This window comes from Astatotilapia calliptera, chromosome 4 (assembly GCF_964374335.1).
Source record: "Astatotilapia calliptera chromosome 4, fAstCal68.1, whole genome shotgun sequence".
NCBI lineage: Eukaryota > Metazoa > Chordata > Actinopteri > Cichliformes > Cichlidae > Astatotilapia > Astatotilapia calliptera.
The window spans coordinates 4,033,776-4,057,987 of record NC_137425.1 but is presented as its reverse complement, the minus strand read 5'-3'; the positions used below and the strand labels follow the sequence as shown (position 1 = coordinate 4,057,987).

The window sequence follows — 24,212 nt, the reverse complement described above, 5'->3', positions numbered from 1 at the left end:
AATGTGATAAACAACATCAAAGATTGATGATTTTGCCTTTACATAACACAACTACTACAGCAGTAGAGGCTGAGCTCGTGCTTAGCTGTTACTCGTTAAAATTTTACTGATTCATTGATTTGTTGAGGCCTTAATGTGACCCAGTGTAGGTGATAATGCCATGTTCATCACGATTAAACATGATAGTTTTAGTTTTATTATTTATTGATGGATACCAATATAACACACCTGGGGCTCTTGATCCCAGCTTCAGTGTAAGTTGTAGTAAAATTGAATTTGAATCCCTTATTTCAGGTAAAATGCAACCTGCAAGATAAGAACCACAGACCTCGGGATGCTTAGAAATACTTACAGTATGTGTGCTGTTTTATGCAGCAATGCGTAATTATTTATGGGTCACAGAAGAGGGGCAGCCTCCTGTAGCCAGTAGGAGCCCCATCTCCTCCCCACCTGTCATTCTAAACATACCATGTTGACAACATACATGGAAAATAACTGACTCAGCTGTGCTGCTATTAAAAGAGCTCAAATCCTAAAGTATTGCAATGCCTGGCCGGTTGGGCTGCTGTCATGTCACAGGAGCTGTGCTGAGCAGAGCAGCTACAGCTCCTCAGGAGAGGAATTAAACTCGACTACCTGCAGAGGCCCAGGAAGCGGTAAGCGGTGGCTGCTAATTCAATTCCTTGCAAATGTCGAGGTTGGGTGGCTCAGACACTCAGAAATGAGCTGCTCATTATAATCTAGCTGTGAGTTATGCAAAGTGCAGAGACCATGTGAGGACGGTGGGGAAACTTTGCTTTAATGTAAAATTCGACCGCAGACTCAGAAGGCAGAGGGACTGAGAAGTGCTCCGTTATTTCCCGACTTTGTTTTGGAATAACCTGGCGAGTCCGGGGTGACACTGAGCCTTTGTGAGGGCCACAGCATCTATTTTTAGTGCAGTGTATTTTTAGAAAACTCTTCTTGGACGAACAGCCAGTGCTTGGCATGGTGAGCCTTAACTGAAAGGTTATCCTCAAATTCCTGGTTGGATACAACATGCGAGTGTCTGTCTTCACTGCCAGATGAGAAATGTGTAGAGTTAATGGTGGTATGAGGTGGCCAGTGGACTAAACACCAAGTAACTTTACACTGAAGTCATTTTGTGTCTTTTTGTTGCTGTTTTTTGTGCATTTGTCGTACTTTCAATCTCAGTCACCAAAGACTGAGTACAGAGTAATCCAGACTCACACTGGACCTGTTGTCATTTTGTCTCTTTTCACAACTTTTTTTTTTCTTGTGTCTGTTTGCTTTTTTATATTTGTGATTGTGTTTTATCTCGTCATTTTTTTCTCTTTGTTTAAACTAATTTTGTGTCTCTCTGTTGTTATATTTTTTTGTTTTGCAGTTGCCTTTTGTGTGCGTCGGTTGGATAAATATCTGTTCCTTTGTTATTTTTCTCTTTTCCTGCAACTTTGTCTTTTCATTGCTTTTTTGTGCATTTGCTTTGCAGTTTTTTCTTTCTTAGTTTTCCCCTGTTGTGATTTTTTTGTGTTTTGTGTTCTAGTGTTTACTGTCATTTTTGTCTCTTATTGCAGGCTTGTTTTTGTTGCCATTTTTATCTTTTGCGCTACATAAACAGTATAAATGATGGATGTACCTAGAGTGACGTCATCCACTGGTTTCTGAGGTCGTGTTTTTAAGCCTCGAGATGAGCATTTTCTCCGTTGCCATCTTGGTTTAAAAAAAGTGGATGTGATGAGGACGAGCAGGTCCAACTGTCAGACGGTCACTGGCTAGTGGTTATCACAGATATGGTAACCCATCCAGGGATCTGGCATCATTTCCTAATGCCTAACTCTAACCCTACGATTCACAAGACAAATTTGTTTAAAGACTTTAAATAATAGTGTGAAAAGCTGGACTTGATATCAAGTAGTTGATGAGAACTTGTGTATAAATATTAAAATATCCAAGTATACTGTCTGTACAGAAGAAAGACATTAATGATCTCTCATTTGTCTTTATTTTGATTACTGGTGTAAGAACGTGGTTTAAAAACTCTTCTCTGTTTTTGTTTCAGAGTCATAAGAACACATAGTTAGACTTAAAAAAGGTTGTAAAGGGTGAGATGGATTCCAATGTAACAGAGCCGGAGAGCTTCTGGGTATGAAACGCATGTAATGACTCACTTCCATCCCATCTCATCTGCATCAGTAAAATTCAAATAATATTCAATTTAAAACGTAAATCCATGTTTCAGACTTGAAACATGCTTTTTGTGCCTAACCACAAGTTCAAGAGCATTTGTGGCTGTAAATGAGCACCTACCAGCACCTGTACAGCTCACACAGCAGCTGGAGTCCCATTGTCGTTGCTAAGACGCAGAACAAAACCCTGACAAAAAGGCAGAATTACATTTTTACACTTTGGTAATTGTACTGACTGCCAACCGAGGTCATTAGAGGACTGATTTTTCTCGGCTAGACTAACAGTTTCCCACGCTGTGTTAGAGGTGTGTCTGTGTTTCCTCAACATTTTGTCAACAAAATGTCAAACGTTTGACATATATCAAATATCTAGAAAGAATCATCCTTTAATTTCATTCCTACATGTTACAACTAAAACATTTTTCAGGAGATGGACTCGACGTGGACCACCACTGTGCTCCTGGTGCCCTGCGTGGTCCTGCTAACTGCTGGATTTTTCTACCTCTATGGTGTAATCATGGGACTGTTGTCCAAAAAGTCTGTACGCAACAAGGTGGTGGTTATAACTGATGCTTTATCTGGGCTTGGAAAAGGTAACACACACACACACACACACACACACACACACACTTTGGTAATTTTAGGTGAACCTTTTCACAGCATCTTTAAACTGAACTTGGTTTCTTAGCAGTTCTATATGTTGTGTGAAGAGTGTGCAGGCGTGTTTCACAAAGGAGGCGCGAGGCTGATCCTCTGCGGGAAAAACTGGGAGAAACTCGAAGAACTCGCTGATGATTTGGCAAATTCTTCGGATCCAACAGTGGTAAGTCTAAAAGCACTGAAATTAGAGATTATAACAGCTCGTAGACCAAAGGACCGTTGACAAAGTACTCAGTGAAGTACACTATATTGCCAAAAGTATTCACTCACCCATCCAAATCATTGAATTCAGGTGTTCCAATCACATTCATGACCACAGGTGTAAAAAACCTAGGCATGTAGAGTGATCCCAACTTTGTGCAAACAGTTTGGGGATGGCCCCTTCCAGTTCCAACATGGCTGGGCACCTGTCCACAAGTCTGTGCTGGAGACTTGTGAAATGGATGAGCAAGTTTGGTGTGGGAGAACTTGACTGGCACAGTCCTGACCTCAACCTGACAGAACACCTGTGAGATGAATTACAGTGTAGCCTGTGACGCAAGCCTTCTCGTCCGACATCAGTGTCTGACTTCACAAATGGGCCTCTTGAAGCATAGTCAAAAATTCCCAGAAACAATTCTAAACCTTGTGGAACGCCGTCCCAGAAGAGTTGAAGCTGTTGTGGTTGCAAAGACTGGCCCAACATCTCAGTAAACTCTGTGGATTAACAATGGGATGTCAGACGAGAAAAATCCTTTGGGCAATATATTGAATCAGAACACTGTAAAAGATGTAATCACTAATAATGTGCAGTAAAGCTTCCTTTTCACTGGCATTTATTACCAGGCTGCATTTTTTGCTGGTGGAGCTGCTCTTAGGGTCTTTGGTGGATTGTAAATGTCAAAGTAATTTAAAAAATGAAGAAGTGAAAACTTACATTTTCTTCCCTTTTAAGATGATGAAACATTTTTGAATTAACTTGAACCACCTTTTCAGAATTACTAGGCTCCACATAAAAAGAGTAATTTCAGAGTTTTTGCTGTTCAGTATAATCAGAGTTTGCAGTGTGAAATAATGACTTAAATGTTTGAATGCAACAAAGCCAGAGAGCTTCTGAGTATGAGACACCCGTTTTTCATATAATCACATTATGTGAAAATCACCTTAATCGGATCCTAATTAAGGGTTTGACTGAAAAGATCAAAGTGAAGCGACAGATGTGCATGAAGACTTGATGTTTCATGAGCTTCAAGCTCTTTTATCAAAGCTTCATAGATAATATGAACCCTCAACGGTCCTAGAACCTGTATCTTTTCTGACCCTTAATAGGCCAATCGAAAAGCTCTAACTCTCGTCACGATGTGCTTCCCTCTCGCATTATCAAAAATGCCCTGAACACTATAGGACCCTGCATCTCACTTCTAATGAATTCATCCCTCTTATCAGGCTAACCCTCGCCAACCTTCATTGGCTCCCCGTCAAATACCGTATGGTTTTTAAAATCCTTTTATACACTTTTAAAATTTTAAATAAATTGGCACCCAGCTACTTAATCGACCTCCTTGACCTATACATCCCCACGAGAGCACTCAGATCCTCTAACCAGGGGCTCTTAATGCAACCAATGTCTCGACGGAGGAGTAGGGGGGATCGTGCTTTTGCTTTTGCCCAAAACTCTGGAACAGTTTGCCGATTGATGTCCGTGCGTCGGAATCCATCCAATCCTTTAAATCACGTTTAAAAACCCACCTGTTTAAGCTTGCCTTCCAAACAACTTGGTTTTTAACTTTTCCCTGGTTCATGCTTGTTGCCACGTCACCATCTTATAACTGTATATCTTTTGCTGATAATTGTATTTTCCTGCTCCTTTACTGCTGTAACCCCGCAAATGCGGCTTGTCTGTGAAACACTTTGATGTACCTGAGACTTTTAAATGTGCTATAAAAATAAAATTGAAACAGAAACTGAACTGAATATCATAGATAACTACAGCATCAGGAAAACTAGGAAAACACTAAGAATTTACTGGGGAAAAAGAGGTAGAGCAGACAGTGAAGACAACAGTTATGAATATACAAAGACTGAATACAGGTGGAAACAGGTGGAAACAATCAAGGGATAACAAGATAAAGACAGTAAAGCTAAAGACAGACAGCACAAAAACTACCAAAATAAAACAGGAAGTAAAACAGGGAATAAACAAATCACTGGGGCACAGGGGAGGCAGGATAAACAGAAACTCAAGTAATTACATAAAAACAAAACCACAACCAAGAAGAGAACAAAACTCAAACATGTGAATACAAACATAAAGAAACCAACCAGGAAACAACTTATAAGAATACAAATCTCAAAACATCACCACACAAAAATCCCAAAATTAAAACCACAAATCAGGCACAAAATCCTGACATGATATTCTTAGCGTAAAGAATGATAACATGAAGCCAACACTTCAGTGCATTTTGTCAATAAGAAAAAAAATTCTTCCACTTACACAACAGGAATTAAGAAGACTCGAATATAAATTGGCTGTTGTTCTGCTGTCACATCACTTCCTGTGACCACTATTTGGCTTTATAGAACAGCCACTAATGTTGCTGCAGGTCACGTAGAGCCCACCGTGCAAATGTCACACATGATGCTACACTGAAATTCACCGTAGCACCACACCCGTCAAGAAAAACTCAAAACCTTCCACATTTGTTCTTCTAAAGACTTTTGTGTATGAAACACAAACAATTAATTATATTATTTCTGTCTCTGCACATTTATGTAAATTCTGTGTTTTTCAGCATGTTAGCTATTATTACTGCTATTACTATTACTACTAATAATAAACAGATTTTAATTGCTCAAATCATAAGTACTGCATTACAAGTGAAAGTAAATGAGATGTAGTCACCATACAGCACTTTGCTGCCATGCAGACCTCCTCTGCTGTTTCTCCTCTTCAGACGTTCCCTCCTAAGTTGGTGCTGCTGGATTTTGGAGATACGGACAGCATGCCTGAGGCAATTGCAGAGATCCTGGACTGTTATGGGTGCCTGGATATTATTATCTTTAACAGCAGCATGAAGGTGAAAGCTCCAGCACAGACTGTGTCTCTGGAGGTGGACAAACTGCTGATGGACAACAACTACTTTGGGCCCGTCACTCTGGCTAAAGGTAGATGATGGGAACATGTTCAACTTTGACCTTCTAAGGGTGAGACGATGAAGGCTGAATTTCTCTTTCAGGCGTGCTGGCCTCCATGATCTCCAGGAGAAGTGGTCACCTGCTGCTGGTTAACAGCATCCAAGGGAGACTAGCTGTGCCTTTTCGCAGTACCTGTGAGTTTTTAAATTCCCTTTTTCATGAAACATCAGATAACTTCAGTCTGCATAATGTTCGTATTACAAAAACTGGTTTTAGTTTATGGTGAACTCATTTGCTGTATGTTGAGGTAATCTGTTGTAAAACTGCTTAAACTGTTTCTGTGGAAACAACAGAAACGTTAGTTCAGTCTGTATTTTGTTTCTGATCAGTTACAAAGCAAACTCGAGATTTTTGACAAGAATCAACAGTTCTAATTACTCATTTCTTTGATATTTGGTAACAGCAGAATTAATAATAATCTTAGTAGCTAAATGCAAGAAATGGTGATGTGTTATTTTCTCTATTTTTCTGCCAATAGTTTTTCTCAATAAAATATCTAAGTTACTAAAAATTATATATATTTGAAAAATATTATTTTATTGAAAAAAATTCAAATTGGTATGAAGAAAGTTCATTTTAAATAACTAATGTTAGCCTAACGCTAACATTGAGTTACCATTAACACTTAGCATTAAGCAGCAAGTATTCAGATTTGGACTTTTTTTTATATATTTATTAAAAATGACTTAAAACAATCCATTATCAAAGTTTTCAGACTCCTTCAAAGACGATATTTAAAAATTTGAATGTAAACATTTTAAAATTCCAGTGCAGAGTTTAGATTAGATTAGAAAACAAGTTTAGATTATTCCTGCTGTTTCCTCAGAGAAGATGATGACAGGTTTCACTCTGTATCTTAGACGCAGCCTCTAAACACGCTGTTCAGGCCTTCTTTGACTGCCTGAGAGCGGAGGTGGAGGAGTACGGCATCTCCGTCAGCACCATCAGCCACAACTTCATCAGCTGCTCTGCGTCTGGAGCCCCAGCCACCTCCAAATCCCTGTGGTCCTGTGAGTAAACTCAGAGGAGGCAAGACAGATGTTCAAACACTTCTTTTATTGTTGAAAATGCTGAGTGTTATTTCCTCTTCCTGTCGGCTCACTGCAGTGTTGTACACTAAGAAGCCCCTCGGCGTTTCTCCTGATGAAGCCGCCGCGGAGATTGTGAAGACTTTAAACAATAAGAGGAAAGAGGTGGTGATTGCTCCCTCGCTCCCTAAGATGGCCATTTACGCCAGGTCCTTTTTCCCAAATGTGTTCTTTGCTGTGATTGGTGCAGGGGTGAAGAACGCCACCATCGCCGCTGAGATGTAGATACTGCCTCAGCACCGGGATGATGGGACACATGACATGAGGTTTTTAACAAATCAGTGGAAGTCAAAGATATTTTAATGATCATTTGATGTTCGTGCGCATGGCGCATCAGTTCCAGATTTAATCCACATCACATTATCTGTTGCTGTTGGTTTAATTGAATTGTGGGAAAATCAGCGATATGATTTTCATGAATCATGAAGCTGCCACACAGAGTGGGGGCCAACAGGGGTCCAACAACAAATGTTTGCCTCTGAGCTCCTAAGTGGGTAAATCCAGCCTGTGGATTAGTGTTTTGTCTTATACTCAGATTTGTGTGTAAAATATTGATTTTCTTCATTTTAATAAACAGAGTTTCCTTAAAACTCAACAATCAGGAGTTACAGGACTTACAGCACTTACTCATATTTATAAATGTTCACTTCTTCTTTAGTTTTCATAGCAGTTCTATCAGAAGGTGACGTATTGAAGAGATTTTGCATCTGTTGCCGAATTTATGGACCTATTGCTGTAGGTTGTTGTTGTTTTTTTTTGTTTTTTTTTAAAAAAAAAAGGCTTGTTAACATATTATTGTTGGCACCGAGATCATATGTAAGACTATGGACAAATGTTATTTTACAAGTTTGGAATTTTCACATGATCTTAGAAAGAATTTCCTGAAAATGACCACATAATTTAATACTTATTATGGCGACAATGGAATTTTTATTGTATTTAAGCTATAATCAAAGTATTAACTATGAAATATTATTAAAATATGAACTATTTACTCATTATTCATTCATCATGAAATGTGTCATTTACTGTATGAGTCATGGTTTGAAGTGTAATAATTACTTTCACTACTGCCACTGAAAATAAACTGTACAAATAACAAGCTTGCTAAAAGCTCAAAATTTCAAATTATTTCTGAATAAGTTGACATTTCAAGAAACTAACTTGAAATTTGTAACTTCAGAGTGGCGTTTTTTTTTCAAGAAGAAGAAACCAGCTTCCATACCTTACTGACTAAATCTCACAGAGAACTTAAAATTGTATCTATAGCTATAGATATAGATATATATGTTTATACATATACATATATATATATGTATTTACTGCTCTATAATTTACGCCACACTTTGGAAATGTTTGTACTTACTTGATTCAAATTAACAGATACATTTACAAACAGCTTTTACATGAAAGATGTTATTGAGCTTTAACAGAATGCTTGGAAATAAGATACAGAAATATTTTCATATTTGGGTTCATGTTTATGATCGAAATAGTTAGGGATGTTTCATGGTCATGAAATTTATGACTGTGAAGAAACACACAGCTATATAAATATATCCTGGCTGCTTTTGTCCGAGGTGCTCTTTGAAATAAAATCACTGGGTTAAATAAATCAATCATCTTGAAACACCTCTGGGCTCTTAATTGAACAGTTATTTTGAAGAAAAATCGAAATTAATTTTAACTTGAATTTCAATTGTGGGACATAAAAACTTCATGCATGGAACAATTATTCTTAAAAATCATTTTATAAACTCTGTTCCCAACCACAGATGTCAACTTGTGGTTCTTTCAGTGCCAAATTTCTCTCTTATAATGTCTCTCAGTAGAGAGTTACAGAAATGGAACCAATAATTATAAAAAATACTAGGATTACTGTTCTGATATGACAGTTTTCAGTGAAATGAATATCCTATGAATCCCATTATTTTGTTTTGAAGGTCAAAGGAATTTAATGATTAACTCCTGCCTCATGGCGCACTCTGGCGGACAAGTCAGAGAAGACCTGATCGTCGACGCGCTGTCGTGTTTTAGCTGTTTATTTAATTTAATTTTTAAAATAAATGGCTTTTAGAATACTTTCCAGAGTCTGTACACTGAGTCACGGACTGAAATCCTCTCAGACCGCCTTCAGTACGTTAAGCTCCGCCGGCAGTTTAAAGGTTGAACATGACCGACGTAACCAGCGCTTCACGGTCACCGCAGGCAGCAGTACTGGTAAGCACACAGCCCGAGTTGCAGCTCCCCTTCCCGCGTAGAGCCTCTAAGAGAGCCCGAGGTGTCGTCGCGGCCTGATGGAGGACATTTGAGATGATTAATTATTTTAAATTCAATATTGTGTTGTGTGATGTGTTTCTCTTTCAGTTGTTTATTTGGATCCCTCTCACACATAAATCCCTCTCACACATAAATTGTGTGTAGCAATCAGAGCGCTCAGCGAAATTCCATTTAAAAATGTGTGTTTTAATGGTTTCTTTGGTTAAAGTCAGCTTCTTTTTAACCCATACCAATGTCATATATTTTAAAGGGTTCAGTGCCACTTAGCTAAGAGATCGGCATACTTATTGTGATCTGTACTAATGTATTTTGGTGAAATCTTTGCTAAGTCAAGACCTAGCACAACAAGTTGCAGGGGAGAAGTTGGGGTTTAAATTAAGGTGTTTTTGATGGGAATTTGGTATTTTCTGTTCCAACTGATTTAATTTTGCTGAAAGTTTCACAAGTTCCCCATTTGAAAGAAAATGAGCTGTATTACTTTCTATGAAATAGCATGAGATAATTTAATCTAGGAAATACAAAAATCATGTGGTGATTTTTAATTTTTTTTTTCTTCCTATAAGCATCTGCTTAATATTATTGTAATAAGGAGCCATTACTGTCCTCTTTCTAGCGGACCATGAATGTGGGGTGCTGAAATACAGATTCACTGGGGAGAAGGAGGTGGACCTGATGTCGACCTTCGTACCCGAGACATACAGGGGCCATGGTGTTGCAGCTCTGCTGTCGAGGGTAAAACTCCAGGTGTCAGTCAACTCGTTTCAGGTCATACGTGATTTTTTTCTGAGTAGTTTTAATGTTTGTTTTGTTTCTTAACAGGCTGCGCTGGACTTTGTGGTTGAAGAGAACTTAAAGGCTCATGTCTCCTGCTTGTACATAAAGAAGTACGTTGAAGAACAACCAGAGCAGAGATATAAAGAGTTTGTCATCACTTGACTGCAGCTTCTATGGCACCTACATGCTGTATGTCTGTGAAGGTTCTCAGTCATCCAGGTCTTCATAGTTTAAGGAGTCCAGACGCTTTTCTTTCCAAGCTCCTTAGACTACATACTGTAATTCTACCTCTAATTAACTACACTCGCACAGTGTGCAATGTACAAGTGAGAAATCTCACATCATTCAATGTACATTTAAACAATTTTAAATGTAATGTGGACTATATTTGGATAAAATAACCAAAAATATAATTAAACCAATGGGTTGAAGGTGATATTTGTATTATAATAAGAACAGTTTAACAGATAAACTGTGATTCTTTTAAAAATATCAGACTGTGTGCATGCATGACTGAATTTTCTACCAATAAAATTCATTAAAATGTAATTAAAAACCTTTGTTATACTATACAAGCGTATTATTATATTATACATGCAGAATTATGTAGTTGATATGTAGAGTAAATAATACAATTTTTATATTAAAAAGTTTACATAAAGGGACATCTGCTCATTTCCACATGTATATTTATTCCTGGACCCCACTAGAGTAGCTTTGCATGAGTCACAGTTCAAAATAAGTTTTATTTATCTCATACTAGGCTTTGGTGTGACCCCTGACTTCATGCTCTGTTTGAAAGAAGCTTTCTGATGATTGGCTGCCCCACATAAACAGCAGATGAGTGGGACTTCAGGGTTGATTGACCATAAAGTGGATATCCCCACTGTATGAGATCATACAGAGGCAAGCGTGGGGAAAAAACCAAAACAAACTAGTAGAGTCTGAGATTTTAATTTACAGGAATTACTTTTATATACACTGACCTCATAATTTGACACTGTGGCCAGAGACTTTATGTATTTCTGTCTGTATATTAAGAAGGCAGTGTAGGTCCTAATCTGCAGTTAACAGAAGTGGACTAAAGCTAATTAGTGCAGTTGATTTAATTTTTCCTGGCTGATCAATCCAGCTTTAGACTGAGAGATTGCTTGCAATTAGCATAAATAGTAACTAATCACAGAATCATGCAGAGGCAAAAGTAGAAAAGACTTTGTAAACCTTAGTGTTTAAAGTATCCTATCTCACATGTATTACTTGTACATACTTTGACCTCTTTGGTTGAAACTTTGGCCTTGTGTAATACAAACCATATGGAACTAAGACGCAGTGTAATGTAGAAGCTTGTTTAGGTATCAATGTTATTAGTAATATAACTCTGTTATAGTGAGCCTACGTTAATAAATGCAGCAGAATTAATCACAAAAAGAAAGATTGTGGGGAAAATGGGCTCCGGTGTTACCACGAGCCTCGAATCACAGATGAAATCAGCGTGTTTGGCGAGCACAGCTGGATTCTCGCCAGCTGATGAGATTAATTCCCCCACAGCAACAGCAGCAGCAGCATGACAAGAGATTGGCCACAATCGAGCGTTTAATTGGGTTTGCTTGCTAGTTTTTAGAAGAGCAACAAAGTCAGTGAAAAGCACAGCTGTATTTAATTTCATCTTCATTACATCCTCAGTGACACAAACTGTGAGCTCGAGAGATATTGTGCTTTTTTTATTGTCTGCTTTTGTTCCAACAGATGTCAATCTTACTCCTGTAAACATGTTTTCCTGCACTTCTGTGTCGGCCTGATGCTGTCAGCGTTTGAGTTACAGCATGTCTCACATCAAAAGTACCAGAGTATAAAGACAGCAGCTGTTTCAGGGGAGTTGACAGAAAAGGCAAATTCCTGATGTAACATCTTATCAAGAGATGTTCTTTAAAAAAAACAAATCCTGAACAGTCAGTCGTGGAGAATATCTACAAACTTTGCAGCTGTCTTGGGTTTTTTCATTGTTGGAGTGGCTGTTTTGTGGTTGTTTCACAGGTTCAGTGGTTGTTTTGTATGTCTTGGCAGACATTTGTGTCCCAGTTTGCTATTTGACATTAATTTGTCATCTTTTTAAAATCTTTTATAGCTGACCGACTGTCCAACATCAGATGTTACTGGACACTTCAAACAGAGTCTAGTCTGTGCAGGTAGACCTGCGGTGATTCGGCGATACGTCCCTGATGGTACAGAATGAGGTAATTTTCTCTTCCTCTTGCTGAGCAGATCATTGAGCCTCGTTCTTCAGAGGACAGTTTGATCAAACATAAATGAAACAGGCTGGCTCAGCAGAAGCTAAAGCAGAAATGAAGGATCAGTCTTTCATCAGGAGCATTTACATCCAGTTTAGTGGGAAATGTAGCCCGTTTCCCTTCCCCACTTCTCACATTATCTTTTTTTAAGAACCAGACACATCTGGTGTGTGGAGAGGAACAAAATATACAAAAAAAGTCCTGAAGTAAATATTTAAATCCAAGAACAAGAGTCAGTGTAGGTCCAGGAAATCAACCCCAGAAACGTTTCCATCTTTAACAGTACGCCTCTCCTTGTGGTTCTGGTACATTGTCCATTTCGACCTCGTACGCTGTTCCTGTGGACGGCTTGTGGCCATTGACCGGCAGTTCTAGAGGTGCCTCGGCATCAACCGGCACAGTAGTCAGGTACATGTCCCACATCTGCTCGGGGACGTTCATCTCCATCATGTTCTGCTTTATCATCAGGCTCTTCTCGATGTTCCGCCGTTTGTATTTAAACTCGATGATTGTCTTTGTGTAGCGGTTCAGTGCCGTCACTGCAGACCCCATGCAGGTGCCGAAAGAGCCCCATGCTAATCTGTGGAGAGGGTTAAAAAGAGGGTTAGCCTACTGCTGAGCTGCAGCTGTAAGAACCCCAACAATAAACACGGCTCTACACAGACGTACCAGCAGTGTTGTTTGTGCTGTGTGCTATTTTAGTTTACAATCAAGAACTGGTAAAATGTAATCCCATTCCCAGGGCTTCTGTCGCCTTCCAACTCAGTAGTTGTAACTGTATCCAGTCCTACGGATATAACCAATCGTGTCAGCTACCTTGACAGCCGAGAGACAGACCTTTGCATTGACGACTTTTCAGTAACAAGTCCTCAGCTAATAAACATGCTCTTGATACTCCTCTTCTTCTGACTCTAACACTGATTATAATCTTCAGCTGTTTTTAGTATGACCCAAAATTAGCGATTGGGCCCATGAACTCACCAGCAAAGCATTTACTGAGTCTTTATTGTGAATAACTGGAATACATGCATCCATACACTGCAGTCATAATATCAACCCATCTGTCAACAAAAATAAAAACACAAATGGCAAAACTAAAACTCCCAGATTTTTGGGCAGGTATGCAACACTGCACAGTGTAGCAACAGACATACCAAATCCTTCTCTTTAAATGTGCCCGGTACCCTTCATCTTCATTGTTCAGTGAGTACCATCTCTTCTGCACATAATCGCGTAGTTTTGGTGCAGTTAGTGAAAGCCAGTTGAACAATCTGACTGTTCCAGGTGCTCCTAATCAAATGTACCAATTAAAATGATCAAAAAGTGTGAGAATTTTTGTAAAAGCTGACATTTTGGAAGTTTTTCATTCATGTGAAATACGTAAGTAATGCCACAACCAGGTATGGGCATCCCAGCAAATTCATCCCATGGTCAGACCGTGCAATGCTCAGAAAAGTGCAAAAATCCACAGAGCTAAAACTCACTTAAAGTTCATGACAGCAAAATTAAAAACATTCTGAACGACTATTGTGTGCAAAGGTTGCCAGCACAAAGCATGTTCTCTCTAAAAAGAACATGGCAGCATGGCTTAGGATTGCAGAGGTCAATCTGAACCAACCACAAGACTTCTGGAACAATGTCCTGTAGTTGACCATAATGCACAGCGCCACATTTAGAGAAAAACAAACACTGCATATCAACACAAACACTCCATACCAACTGTAAGCACAGTGGTGCAGGGGTTATGATTTAAGCTTGTTTTGACAGGTAAAAATCTTGGCCCAAGCTGCACCATACAACAGTTTATTATTTCAAACACAGGAGCAAAACTACAATAGAATGGCTATAAAAAGAAGAATCGAGGTGCTGTACCTGTGCAGAAATGTGAATGGGAAAGCATGCCTCACCTCAGAAGTGTGACTCCTGGAAACATAAACTACTGTTACAACCTCAGAAAGAGTCTGCTAGAGTTTGGCTGTGGACAGTAGAACCACTGTCTACCAATGTCCGGTTCATCATGGAATTTTTGAACTCAGTTAAACCCACAATACTGCTGCCTAGCTGACTGATCGAGCGCCTGCATACAATACGGTGGCTGTGGATGAGTCTCAAGCCAGAGAGGCAAAAGATTGTTTAGAAAATGGAAGGTAGTGAGCCTTAATTTGGGCCGTGATTATTTGATCTAGTGAGTAAAAATGTCAAAACAGCCAGAGATGAAGGTTAAAGTTGCTTACAAATAAGACCAGCTGTAGTCCCATGTTTTGGGTCTCCAATCTTCTGGCCCGGTGGCAACAGCCAGCTGGAATATGGTAGTAAACATCATGTGGGCCACCATCCCACAAAGGCCTGAGAACAAAAAAAGATAAAAAGACACCAAGTCAACAAGTGACTGCTCATTCAAACCGCAAAAAAAGACCAAAACTAAATTTAATAGAGTTGGGTTTGTGAATCTGTGACAACCGAGAGAGGACCATACTGATGGCTCTTTATCGTAAAAGTTATATGAAGCAATTTATTTGTGTATAAGATTAATATTTGGTTCTTTTAGAGGCTCGTAGTGCTAAAGTATGAGTAAAAGATCACCTGTTTTAACATGGGAGTAGACAGATCCCTACTTCTTTAAGATTCCAATCTTTCCAGTTTTTATGCTGGATTTTTATGTTTTTCCTGCTAATATGTTTTTGTGTTATTTGTTTTCTATGCCTTTTGTCTTTTCAATGTTTTTTTTATCCTAATGTTAATCTTGTTATGCTAATGTAGTGTTAGCATAACAAATTAAGTGTTTTAATACTGATATAATGTATTTCTGTTTTTAATAGAAATACATTGGTTTTCTAAAAATAATTTTTATGAATTAGGAGGGGTAAGAAAATAGAATTTAGTTGAATATGAACTGCACGGCCCCTTAGTTCCAGTTAATGAAACTCTTATTGATTCAACATATCAAGAAAATTTCATGGTCCCAACTTTGTGGGAACAGTTTGGGAATGGCCCCTTCCTGCTCCAGCATGACTGCACAGCAGTGCACAAAGCAAGCTCAAGAACAGTTTCCTCCCAAAAGCCATAACCATAAACACAGTTCCACCCCCCATTCCAAGGACTTCCTTCTATAAACCACCACCGTGCAATATTTAATTCTACGTGCAATAACTCAAACTATATATACATAACACTATTTATTTACATATTTATTTCCTTTTTTTACTGGATTGTATATTTGTACATTTTATATATATTTTTTCTCTAAATACTGTTCATATGTATATAATGCTGCAGAAACTGTGCATCTCATTGTACATCTGTATAGTGACAATAAAGGCATTCAATTCTATTCTATCCTCTAAGCTCCATAAAGACATGGGTGAGTGAGTTTGGTGTGCACAGAGTCCTGACCTAATTCATAGAACACCTTTGGGATGAATTAGAGTGGAGACTGTGAGGCAGGCCTTCTCATCCAGCATCAGTGTCTGACTGCACAAATGTGCTTCTGGAAGAATGGTCAAAATTCCCATTAAGTCACTCCTAAACCTTGTGGAAAGCCTACCAGAAGAGTTGAAGCCGTTATGGCTGCAAAGTGTGGGCTAACATCATAAAGCTAATGGATTAATGGGATGTCACTGAAACTCATATGCGTGTGAAGGCAGATGAGAGAATACTTTTGGCAATGCATTGTATTTATGATTTGTGAAAAATGATCACATGCAGTAAAAGACATAAACTCCAAGTGTGGATGATCCACATTTGTAAAACATTAAAAGAGTACATGAAATGACTGTAGTGACGGCTGAAGCCTGAAACATCCCTGTACAACGCATACGTGATTTTCTGACTGACTCTGGGTGAGGTGGACTGGCCTGCCTGATCCAGGCTCTCCCTCAATCAGCAGCCTGCCCCTTCACAGCTGCTTTTCTTGGGATTAACTAATAACAACAGGGGGGATGGGAGTCGGGGGATGGGGGGAGTTGAGGGGGCGGGAGGATGCTCCTCTGGGCAGGTCTTGGCGCAGTCCAAAACCGCAGCCCCGGCTTCAATCGGATTAGTCCAGAAACCAGCAAATCCTCCAAGGCAGCGAGTGGACGCAGAGCAGTTAGCTGCTGCGAGCGCTCGCTCACTGTCAGCCTCATCTCATCCAGCCACCATGACCTGCTGCCCTGCTGCTTTTATTTACCGCCACACGAGCTTCACCTATAATTTATCTCCATGTTTCTTGTCGATGTTAAAGGCTCTATACTTTAAGTCTCTCCTTATTTAGTATTTAAAGATTTAATCACGGGTTTAGGATAAAGTTGATTTAAGCAGTCAGCAGCTATAACTCCTCTTATGAGCAACTGTTGGCTTTAATAAACATGTCCCACCAACATCCATTTACAGAACATTTATCAGCAAAAAACAAAAAATTGTTTAAAGGTTTAATTAAAAGTAAAGAGGCATAAATGCTTAAGGGGAATTTAAGTTGTGAACATGAATGTTTTTATAACCTGCACTGGAGCTCATTATGCAGTGTTACCTGACAGGGCAGTGCACATGGCAGCAAAGGCACTGAGCTTCAGTTTGTTCATGACACTGAAGCAGGGGCACTGCTCCAGAGTCATCAGAGCCCCGCCCGCGAAGAGCAGGGTGAGGTACAGGGTCTCCGCCACGATACACAACCACAGCACTCCTGTGAATACAAAAAACAAACAAAAACAGGGAGGAAGCATAATCCTGCATGTCTAAAGGCAGACAAGCATGCATGTACAACAGGTCTGCTCATTTTATGTCTGGAGATTTGAATGAGTCTGTCTAGACTGCATGGATTTATAAAATCAGGACAGCAGCTGCTAATTCTAGATTCCTTACAAGCAAGACTTGCAAAGGTAAGATTTCTCAGTATGAGTGTAGTCGAAGGCCCTTTCCCAACCATTGTACTGAAACTGCATTAAGTTTTATAGCATTATTAGAAATAATGTTGGATAACATATTTAGAAAGTCACTGATACTTAGATATCAAGCATGTAAAATACTGTAAATCATCTTGAGGCATTCACGGTACATGTAAGTGTAAGACTGTGTCTTGGTTTAGAGACAGAGACATAATGTTTGTCGTTGTGAGACTCGAGTGTTTTATATGCCCCACATCCACCCTGGACTCCTGAGCTGCATTAAATTAACCCAGTTAAAACTGGAATAACAACAGGTCAACAACAAGTCCATGTAATTTACATTGATTTAATTCATATTAGTTTATGGCAATGTTTTTAGTTTAAAATCTTCTTTAATACAAAGTCATGTTGCTTTTGTAAATTATCGTCCCGTTAAGCATCAAATAGAAACTAAAGACGGGCATAGATACCTAAGACCATGCAGCATCCTTGACTTATATTCAGATGTTTTGAAGCCCCAAAATGGCAAAATTGGAGATTCCCGAGCGGGCCTTTATGAACTAATGGTTGACATCGTGGGAACTATGTCCATCTTTTATATACAATCTATGTTATCCTCTTGAGGTCAAAGTACCCATAAGGTAACAGAAAACTCTAAGAAATCAAAAGACAGTTAAAAATATAAAAATCTCACCAACCTCTTTCATTTTCAGGTGCAATATCTGAGAATTCTCGACATTCAAACCCTGAAAAAAAAGGGGAAAAAGTAAGTTTTCTTATGTAGAAGAATCCACTTTGACACTAATCACGAAAACACCCTTAAAAGCTGCAATCCCCAGCATCAGTTGTACGCCGAAATTATTCGCTGGGTCATTCCAGCTCAAATCAACGTGGCCATTCTGCTCGACCATCTCCCGTTTGCTGTAAATTTCATTATGCACAGTTTGGACAAATACAAGAAAAAAGTTCTGTATAGATGGATTTAAAATTTCATAGCAGTCATTTTATATGCCCAAACTTTGGACCATAAACTTTTTATGCAAATTGAGCAGAAAATGTTCTACAAACTTTGCTGATTTAATATGGAATTCTTTTTTAAATGTGTATCTGTAAGAAAATCTCACATTCATGGTTATTTGTTCAATCAGCTATGCAATTCTTGTGATTGTCAATAAAATGAATTAAGTGCACTCAGTAGTATCAAAAATACTTACAAGTATTTTTTTTACATGAAGTCATGACTTTTGAATATTATATATTTTTAAAAGTATATTTTGATATAATGTGAGTCCACAAACACTGACATCTTTGCACCGCAGCCGCATATATAAAACTGATTGTAGCATCTGATGATATTGTTTTGTGATACGTAGAGCTGGGCGATATGAGATTTTTTCATATCACGATATGTTTTTTTCATTTCAGGCGATAACGATATCTATCACGATATAAGCCAAATAACTATATTTGTAAGATTTAAATGTGCCGTTGCTCACAAGTAAAATGTGAAATAATCAGCAGCTTGTTTTTATTTAAATATTTATTTCCCATAATAAGTTCAACAGGGTAGATGTACTTAAGGAACATGAGACTTTTTCAGATAAATAAAGGCAAATATTGCAAACTACACAAAAGGCAGCCACTAAAGCGTTTAAGTTTCAAAATAGAACAAATGAAACAGACTAAATTGTCAATTCCACTTAGAAACAAAATATTAATTCTAAAAATAAATCTTAGTTTGTTTTACAGAAGAACAGACAAAACTGACTAACTTTTGTCAATATCAAATAAACTGAGAACTAAAAGGAAATTCTCAATCTCTCCTTGTTGTATAGCTTAGCTTTTCAAACAGTTTTAACAGTTACTTTAGTCTGACAAAAGCCGAATGATGAATTAGCGCTTCCAGTCAGAGACTGAGGCTACGTCCACGCGTACACGGGTGTTTTTGAAAACGGAGATTTTCCGTTTTCGTTTTAAAAAATAATCCCGTCCACACATAAAGGCAGAAATGAAGAAAAACGCTGCTATGAACATGCCAAAGCAGCAGGTGGCGCTAGATTCCTAACCGTGCAGAAATGTTGGCCAATCAGAAGTCTAGAAGCCTCGGTGGGAAAAAGTAAACAAAGCTGCGGCATAGAAGCAGAACCGAGTCGTATGTGTGGACGGACAGTAACTGTGTGTATATGTAAGCATTTAAACACTGCAGAGAGTAGAATTAACAGTAACAGTATTGTAGAAATTCATTTCACCGAAACAATAACGTGGCGCACAGTGTGACGCATGCACCAGTTTATTGTATTTCCAGACTTGCTTTCGGCACAATTTACAGTGCACGCTACTCTGTTTTTTGTCAGACTTGAAATAGCCGAAATACCTTCACACTACGGAACTTCTATGGCTCTTCCGTTCGACAATCTCTCCGGCATTGGAACCATCATCTGTTTTCTCTTCGGTCACGCTCGGTTGATTTTTCTAGTCGGCACACTCATTTCCTCCATTGCGCGCTGGCTCCATTACCCGCTGGCTGCTTCCCAAACAAACACGTGCGGCTTGGCACTTGTGCTGTACGTAACAAGTCACGCGACGTGACGCTGCGGCTGTGATTGGTTCGGCTCTGCGCTACTTAGTTTGGATTGGCTGACCTTTTTTTTAAAAAATTTAAAAAAAATTTTCTTTTAAGAGGACAAGAGCGGCGAGGACAAGAGCGGCGAGGTCTATCGCGATAGCTTAATTTCTCTATCGAGTAAAAGTTATATCGCGATACATATCGTTATCGTTCTATCGCCCAGCTCTAGTGATACGGCACCTTGGTGTTGGAGCTCCCAAGGAACTGACTCTTGTGCTCTGATCATATTGGTGAAAATCAGTAGACAATTTGGCTCTTAGTTGCATGCAAATCCTTATAAAAATGTATTTTTCTGAGATTTATTACCAGAGCTTATGAAACCAACTGGGGCGGCTTGCATGCAACAGCAATGGCTGTAATCTGGAAGCTTTACTGTTTGATTATTTTGCTCTGTAACAATGACACTTTCATACACCCTACATATGTCCTGTAACGTGAAATTTTTATAGTGAAATTTATTTCTCTTTGAAAACATTTGTATTTTTCTTCCTCCATGCCAGGCAGATTGCTGCTTATCTGTCAGTATGATTCCTGTGGAAAGCATGTACACGTTTGTAATTAGGTTTTATGTTTCGCTTGATGAGATTTAGCTTTGACCTCAAGTAGAAAGCTGTAGTTATGATGCAACATGAAGGACCTTTTTGCAGTACCTGCATGCAGCATGTCACAGCTTTAATCCTAATCTGTACTTTGTCTTTTTCATTTTCCTCGTGCACTACCTTACCCCCTCCACAGGTGTAGCTTTTTCATTCGTTATTATTGGTCATAATGACCCAAAATATTACTTAAGAACAATATTGCACTGTTTGAAATGCTATTTTCCTATACACAGGCATAAAACAATAGGAAATCTAGCTAAAATGTGCTGAATTTAGACCTAAAGAGAATTTAACCCAGCTTACTCGAGTGCCAAAGCACACTCGCAGCTGTTTATCTCACCTTATCTGTGCATTATACATAAATGACCTTAAATGACTCAAGAGATTGCGTCCAGATGGTGCGATTCCAGTAACTGGGTTGACATTTATAAGCTGTAGATTAACTTGAGAGACTGTCTTGTGCGTTTACAGGAGCTGCTTCCTCCATTAGCTCTTCCTGTTTTTGAACGTCTGCAGCCCCAAAGCTAAAGGGCTGAAGAGCTTAGGGTCATCTTACCGTTCATGTCGGCCGCCTCCTCGCAGGAGAAGAATATCCCCGTGTGGAACTTCCTCATCAGAAACTTCTCCTCCCCCGTCTCAAAGATGTACTGCACTAGGCGGCTGTCGTTGAGGTTGGTGCTGTTGAAGCGGATGCAGTACCACTCCTTCTTGTTCACCGGTGGGCCTGTGCAGAAGGGTTTGGCCACCTTCCTGGTCCCCTCGCACCAGTAGCTGGTGGTCACCGCGGATAAGGCAAAAGCAAACGCCACAAAGTTGAGGGTGAGCGCCAGAGAAGCCCGCCGCCCGCGCTCTAGCCTCATGGTCGAGGCAAGGCCAGAGGAGATGAAATGAAAAGGCAACTAATCCTGGCTTTTGATATGTAGCCACCGTGTTTCGCCTCCCAGCGGATATATCAAATCTTCATAATCTTGTTGCATTTGGGGCTCCTTGGGTGAGAAGTGTGTACATCCCTCTGCCGGCTCTTCTGATGTGCTGCCACCTTGATGAAAGGGTGCATCCTCTGCACTCCCACAGAGACAATAGAAACCCATGGCACTATTGGTTTTCCTTCATTTGAACTCGTAAACTGTCCCCTCTGTGCTGCCACTCCAAACTCATCGCTCCTCCCCTTCTACAAAGCTCTGCCTGCAACATTATCCATTACAAATGGCAAATTATAGTCCAGACTTCCTTTGAACATATTAGCAAAAAGCAAAGATTACAACAAGCTTAGATTGTAATCCAGAAGCAGGCTCTTCCCTGAGTTTCCTGCATTTGCAAAGTAATTGCAGCCGCAGGCATAAGATCAAGTCCCTTTTTACAGTTGGTGACCTGTGACATAATGTGGACAGTCTCATATGAAAATCCATTCACTGCGTGTGTGTGCAAGCAGGGCAAATCTCTTCTAATAGCCTGCTGATGTAGCACACAAATGAAGACAAACTACTTAGAAGTACAGTATCTGAAGGAGACAGATGGTTGGAGGAAACATCTGCTGCCTTTACTCTGATGCTTTTGTCTATAATTTAAACGTGCCTTTGGAAACATTTATCATCCATCACAGTCTTTTCATTTTCAATGTCCCAACAGATTTTGATGTAAACAAAGACTTTTGCCTCAAACAGCAAGTAGGCAGTGCATGAAAAACAGACACTTGGCCCTGTGAAGCTCTCCAAACTTAGCTGATTCCCAGCTGTTAATGGTGTTTTACAGATTGTGAAGCTGGCATTCACAGGTGGTGAACTCCAACGTGATTACCATCACGAACTCTAACAAAAACACTGATGTTGTCTATTGTTTTGCTACCATCAAAATTATTGTTTAAGGGTACAAATAATAAGTACAAACTACAAAAATTATGCTTCCTGTATTTGCCACTTCAGGCTGATTTTAAAATACGAAAATGGCACTTAAGCATGATAATTAGTATGCTAACTGTGTCGTACAATAAACCACGTAGCAGCTTCTATGGACAGTTTCTCTCTTTGTAGCAATTGTAGAAGTTGAACTGCTTCATAATGCTGAGTGATTGGATACTGCAAAGCCAATCCACCATAACACTTATTCTGGAAGAAATCAGTGTCTAACTTTGTAAGCATTTTGGCAGAAATATTTTGTTTTAATTTAGGGATTTGAGATTACATAATTTTTCTAGTTATGACTTCAGAGTACTCTGAGACAGTAGCAATGTCTATTTCAAGTAAAACTACCAAAACAACAACAACAACAAAAAGATGCCATTTTAGAAGACCTGTTTCTTTATTGTTTTGGTAGTTTTAGCTGTTAGCCTCGATGAAATTAACTGTAATAACCTTGGTGGTCCCTGCATTAGGACAAATCACAAGTGGACCAGAGAGGGTTCTAGAAAATCATCTCTTGGTGCCCACAAGAGGCAAAACTAATGCAGCGGCTAGCTCAATGGGGCGGCCCCCAGAATCCCCACATAGGGGTCCAAAAGGGCAGCCCACAGTTCACCTACAACCAAGCTTGCTAGCTCAGCCGATAACTTCAGTTATGTACATATAGGAAAACTATTGTTAGCTAACATTAGAAGAAAGCTAGTTTTATGTAATGATGCCCATCTGGGCAAAAGTGGAAAGCTGCCAAAAGAGCACTCAACTTTATTGTTTTCAAAGGTGTCTCTGAGCTGTTGTGTCCAATAAATAATGCTAGCAAACACTGATGTCGCTGCTCACACAGTCAAACTGCAAGTTATTGCAAATTAAACTAAAATACTGTATGAAGTAGATGAGACTGTGTAATTGTTTCTAAATCTTAAGGCTGATTTGGTAACTTTGTTTGCCAATTAATTATCTCCAGGTTACCTGTATCTTAGTTGCTAACATTATCCTTGCAAGTTTGCTAGATTACTGTAGATTACTTTGATAACTAAAGTAATTCCAACTTACTTAACTGATTTAGCCATCAACAAATCATGTAATGGCATGAAACAAACATATATTGTCACGGTTTGGCAGGGCAAACCGTGGGGATGTAGGGAAGGAGGACCCAGGCGCGGAGCTCTGTGTGTAAACAGTGCGTTTATTTACAGTGAAAAAACAACAATAAATCCCCGTGCTCTCCCCTGACTCCCGTGTCGTGTCTCTCCGTGAAAAGTCCGTGTCTTAGTGCTCTCCGCTCCCGTGTCTCAGCACTCCTCGTGCTGGCTGCTGTCTGGCGCTCCACACTTCTCCTGGGGACACAATAAAAGCAGCCGTCAGGACACATACAACCGTGGGGACACACACATTAACTAAGCTCAACTGGATGACTAACGTGGAGTCTCACACAATGATCCCACACCAATGGGAGCGACCAAGACTCTCCTAAGTAGCTCCCCCGACGAGCCCTGATCAGCAGCAGGTGTGTGGCAGGAGCTTCGGGTGTGGCCAGTCCCCTAGCAGGGCCACACCCACCAGGCCTGCAGGTGCTTGACATCCATCCTACAGCCAAACACATATATACACACACCCACACCTGCCTATACAGAAATGTGGACACAGAACAGCAGCACAGTATCACCTATACATATAACAATATAATTCATAACTGCTGACATAAATAACTAACAGCGTGGGGCAGTTAGCCAGTTAGCTGTAACCTAACTGTGCAGCATGTATTTGACATTTT

The 24,212-nt window shown here is 39.5% G+C and overlaps 3 protein-coding genes across 6 annotated transcripts; 2 read left to right on the top strand and 1 right to left on the bottom strand.

Moving 5' to 3' along the window:
- The first annotated feature begins 517 nt into the window (after positions 1 to 517).
- Positions 518 to 8,216, top strand: dhrs7ca (dehydrogenase/reductase (SDR family) member 7Ca). 3 transcript variants are annotated; one of them, XM_026164045.2, is made up of 8 exons: positions 552 to 656; positions 2,063 to 2,146; positions 2,617 to 2,782; positions 2,900 to 3,012; positions 5,786 to 5,996; positions 6,068 to 6,160; positions 6,887 to 7,036; positions 7,134 to 8,216. In XM_026164045.2, the coding sequence occupies exons 2-8, from the start codon at positions 2,111 to 2,113 to the stop codon at positions 7,337 to 7,339; spliced, it is 975 nt and encodes a 324-aa protein (XP_026019830.2). In that variant the 5' UTR covers positions 552 to 656; positions 2,063 to 2,110; the 3' UTR covers positions 7,340 to 8,216. The 3 variants fall into 3 exon arrangements, with proteins under 3 accessions (XP_026019831.2, XP_026019830.2, XP_080156217.1); XM_026164046.2 differs by lacking the exon at positions 2,063 to 2,146 and having other exon boundaries at positions 518 to 656; XM_080300091.1 differs by lacking the exons at positions 552 to 656; positions 2,063 to 2,146 and adding an exon at positions 683 to 990.
- Positions 8,217 to 9,074: 858 nt separating this feature from the next.
- LOC113020249 (protein NATD1-like) lies at positions 9,075 to 10,724 on the top strand. The gene is made up of 3 exons (XM_026164043.2): positions 9,075 to 9,334; positions 10,008 to 10,126; positions 10,214 to 10,724. The coding sequence occupies exons 1-3, from the start codon at positions 9,181 to 9,183 to the stop codon at positions 10,328 to 10,330; spliced, it is 390 nt and encodes a 129-aa protein (XP_026019828.1). The 5' UTR covers positions 9,075 to 9,180; the 3' UTR covers positions 10,331 to 10,724.
- A 1,082-nt stretch (positions 10,725 to 11,806) lies between these two features.
- On the bottom strand, positions 11,807 to 21,632 carry LOC113020248 (germ cell-specific gene 1-like protein). 2 transcript variants are annotated; one of them, XM_026164041.2, is made up of 6 exons: positions 21,100 to 21,632; positions 18,017 to 18,064; positions 16,964 to 17,116; positions 14,691 to 14,802; positions 14,329 to 14,379; positions 11,807 to 13,036 (listed from the first exon to the last, which is right to left on the bottom strand). In XM_026164041.2, the coding sequence occupies exons 1-6, from the start codon at positions 21,401 to 21,403 to the stop codon at positions 12,733 to 12,735; spliced, it is 972 nt and encodes a 323-aa protein (XP_026019826.2). In that variant the 5' UTR covers positions 21,404 to 21,632; the 3' UTR covers positions 11,807 to 12,732. The 2 variants fall into 2 exon arrangements, with proteins under 2 accessions (XP_026019826.2, XP_026019827.2); XM_026164042.2 differs by lacking the exon at positions 14,329 to 14,379 and having other exon boundaries at positions 21,100 to 21,628.
- Positions 21,633 to 24,212: the final 2,580 nt, after the last annotated feature.

Coding starts and splice junctions, on each gene's coding strand:
- LOC113020248 (XM_026164041.2), bottom strand. CDS start 21,403: ATGAGGCTAGAGCGCGGGCGGCGGGCTTCTCTGGCGCTCACCCTCAAC. Junction 18,065..21,099: donor GGAGGCGGCCGACATGAACG/GTAAGATGACCC, acceptor CTTTTTTTTCAG/GGTTTGAATGTCGAGAATTC. Junction 17,117..18,016: donor TGCACCTGAAAATGAAAGAG/GTTGGTGAGATT, acceptor TTGTATTCACAG/GAGTGCTGTGGTTGTGTATC.
- dhrs7ca (XM_026164045.2), top strand. CDS start 2,111: ATGGATTCCAATGTAACAGAGCCGGAGAGCTTCTGG. Junction 5,997..6,067: donor GCCCGTCACTCTGGCTAAAG/GTAGATGATGGG, acceptor TTTCTCTTTCAG/GCGTGCTGGCCTCCATGATC. Junction 6,161..6,886: donor TGTGCCTTTTCGCAGTACCT/GTGAGTTTTTAA, acceptor TCTGTATCTTAG/ACGCAGCCTCTAAACACGCT.
- LOC113020249 (XM_026164043.2), top strand. CDS start 9,181: ATGGCTTTTAGAATACTTTCCAGAGTCTGTACACTGAGTCACGGACTG. Junction 9,335..10,007: donor CACCGCAGGCAGCAGTACTG/GTAAGCACACAG, acceptor TCCTCTTTCTAG/CGGACCATGAATGTGGGGTG. Junction 10,127..10,213: donor TTGCAGCTCTGCTGTCGAGG/GTAAAACTCCAG, acceptor GTTTCTTAACAG/GCTGCGCTGGACTTTGTGGT.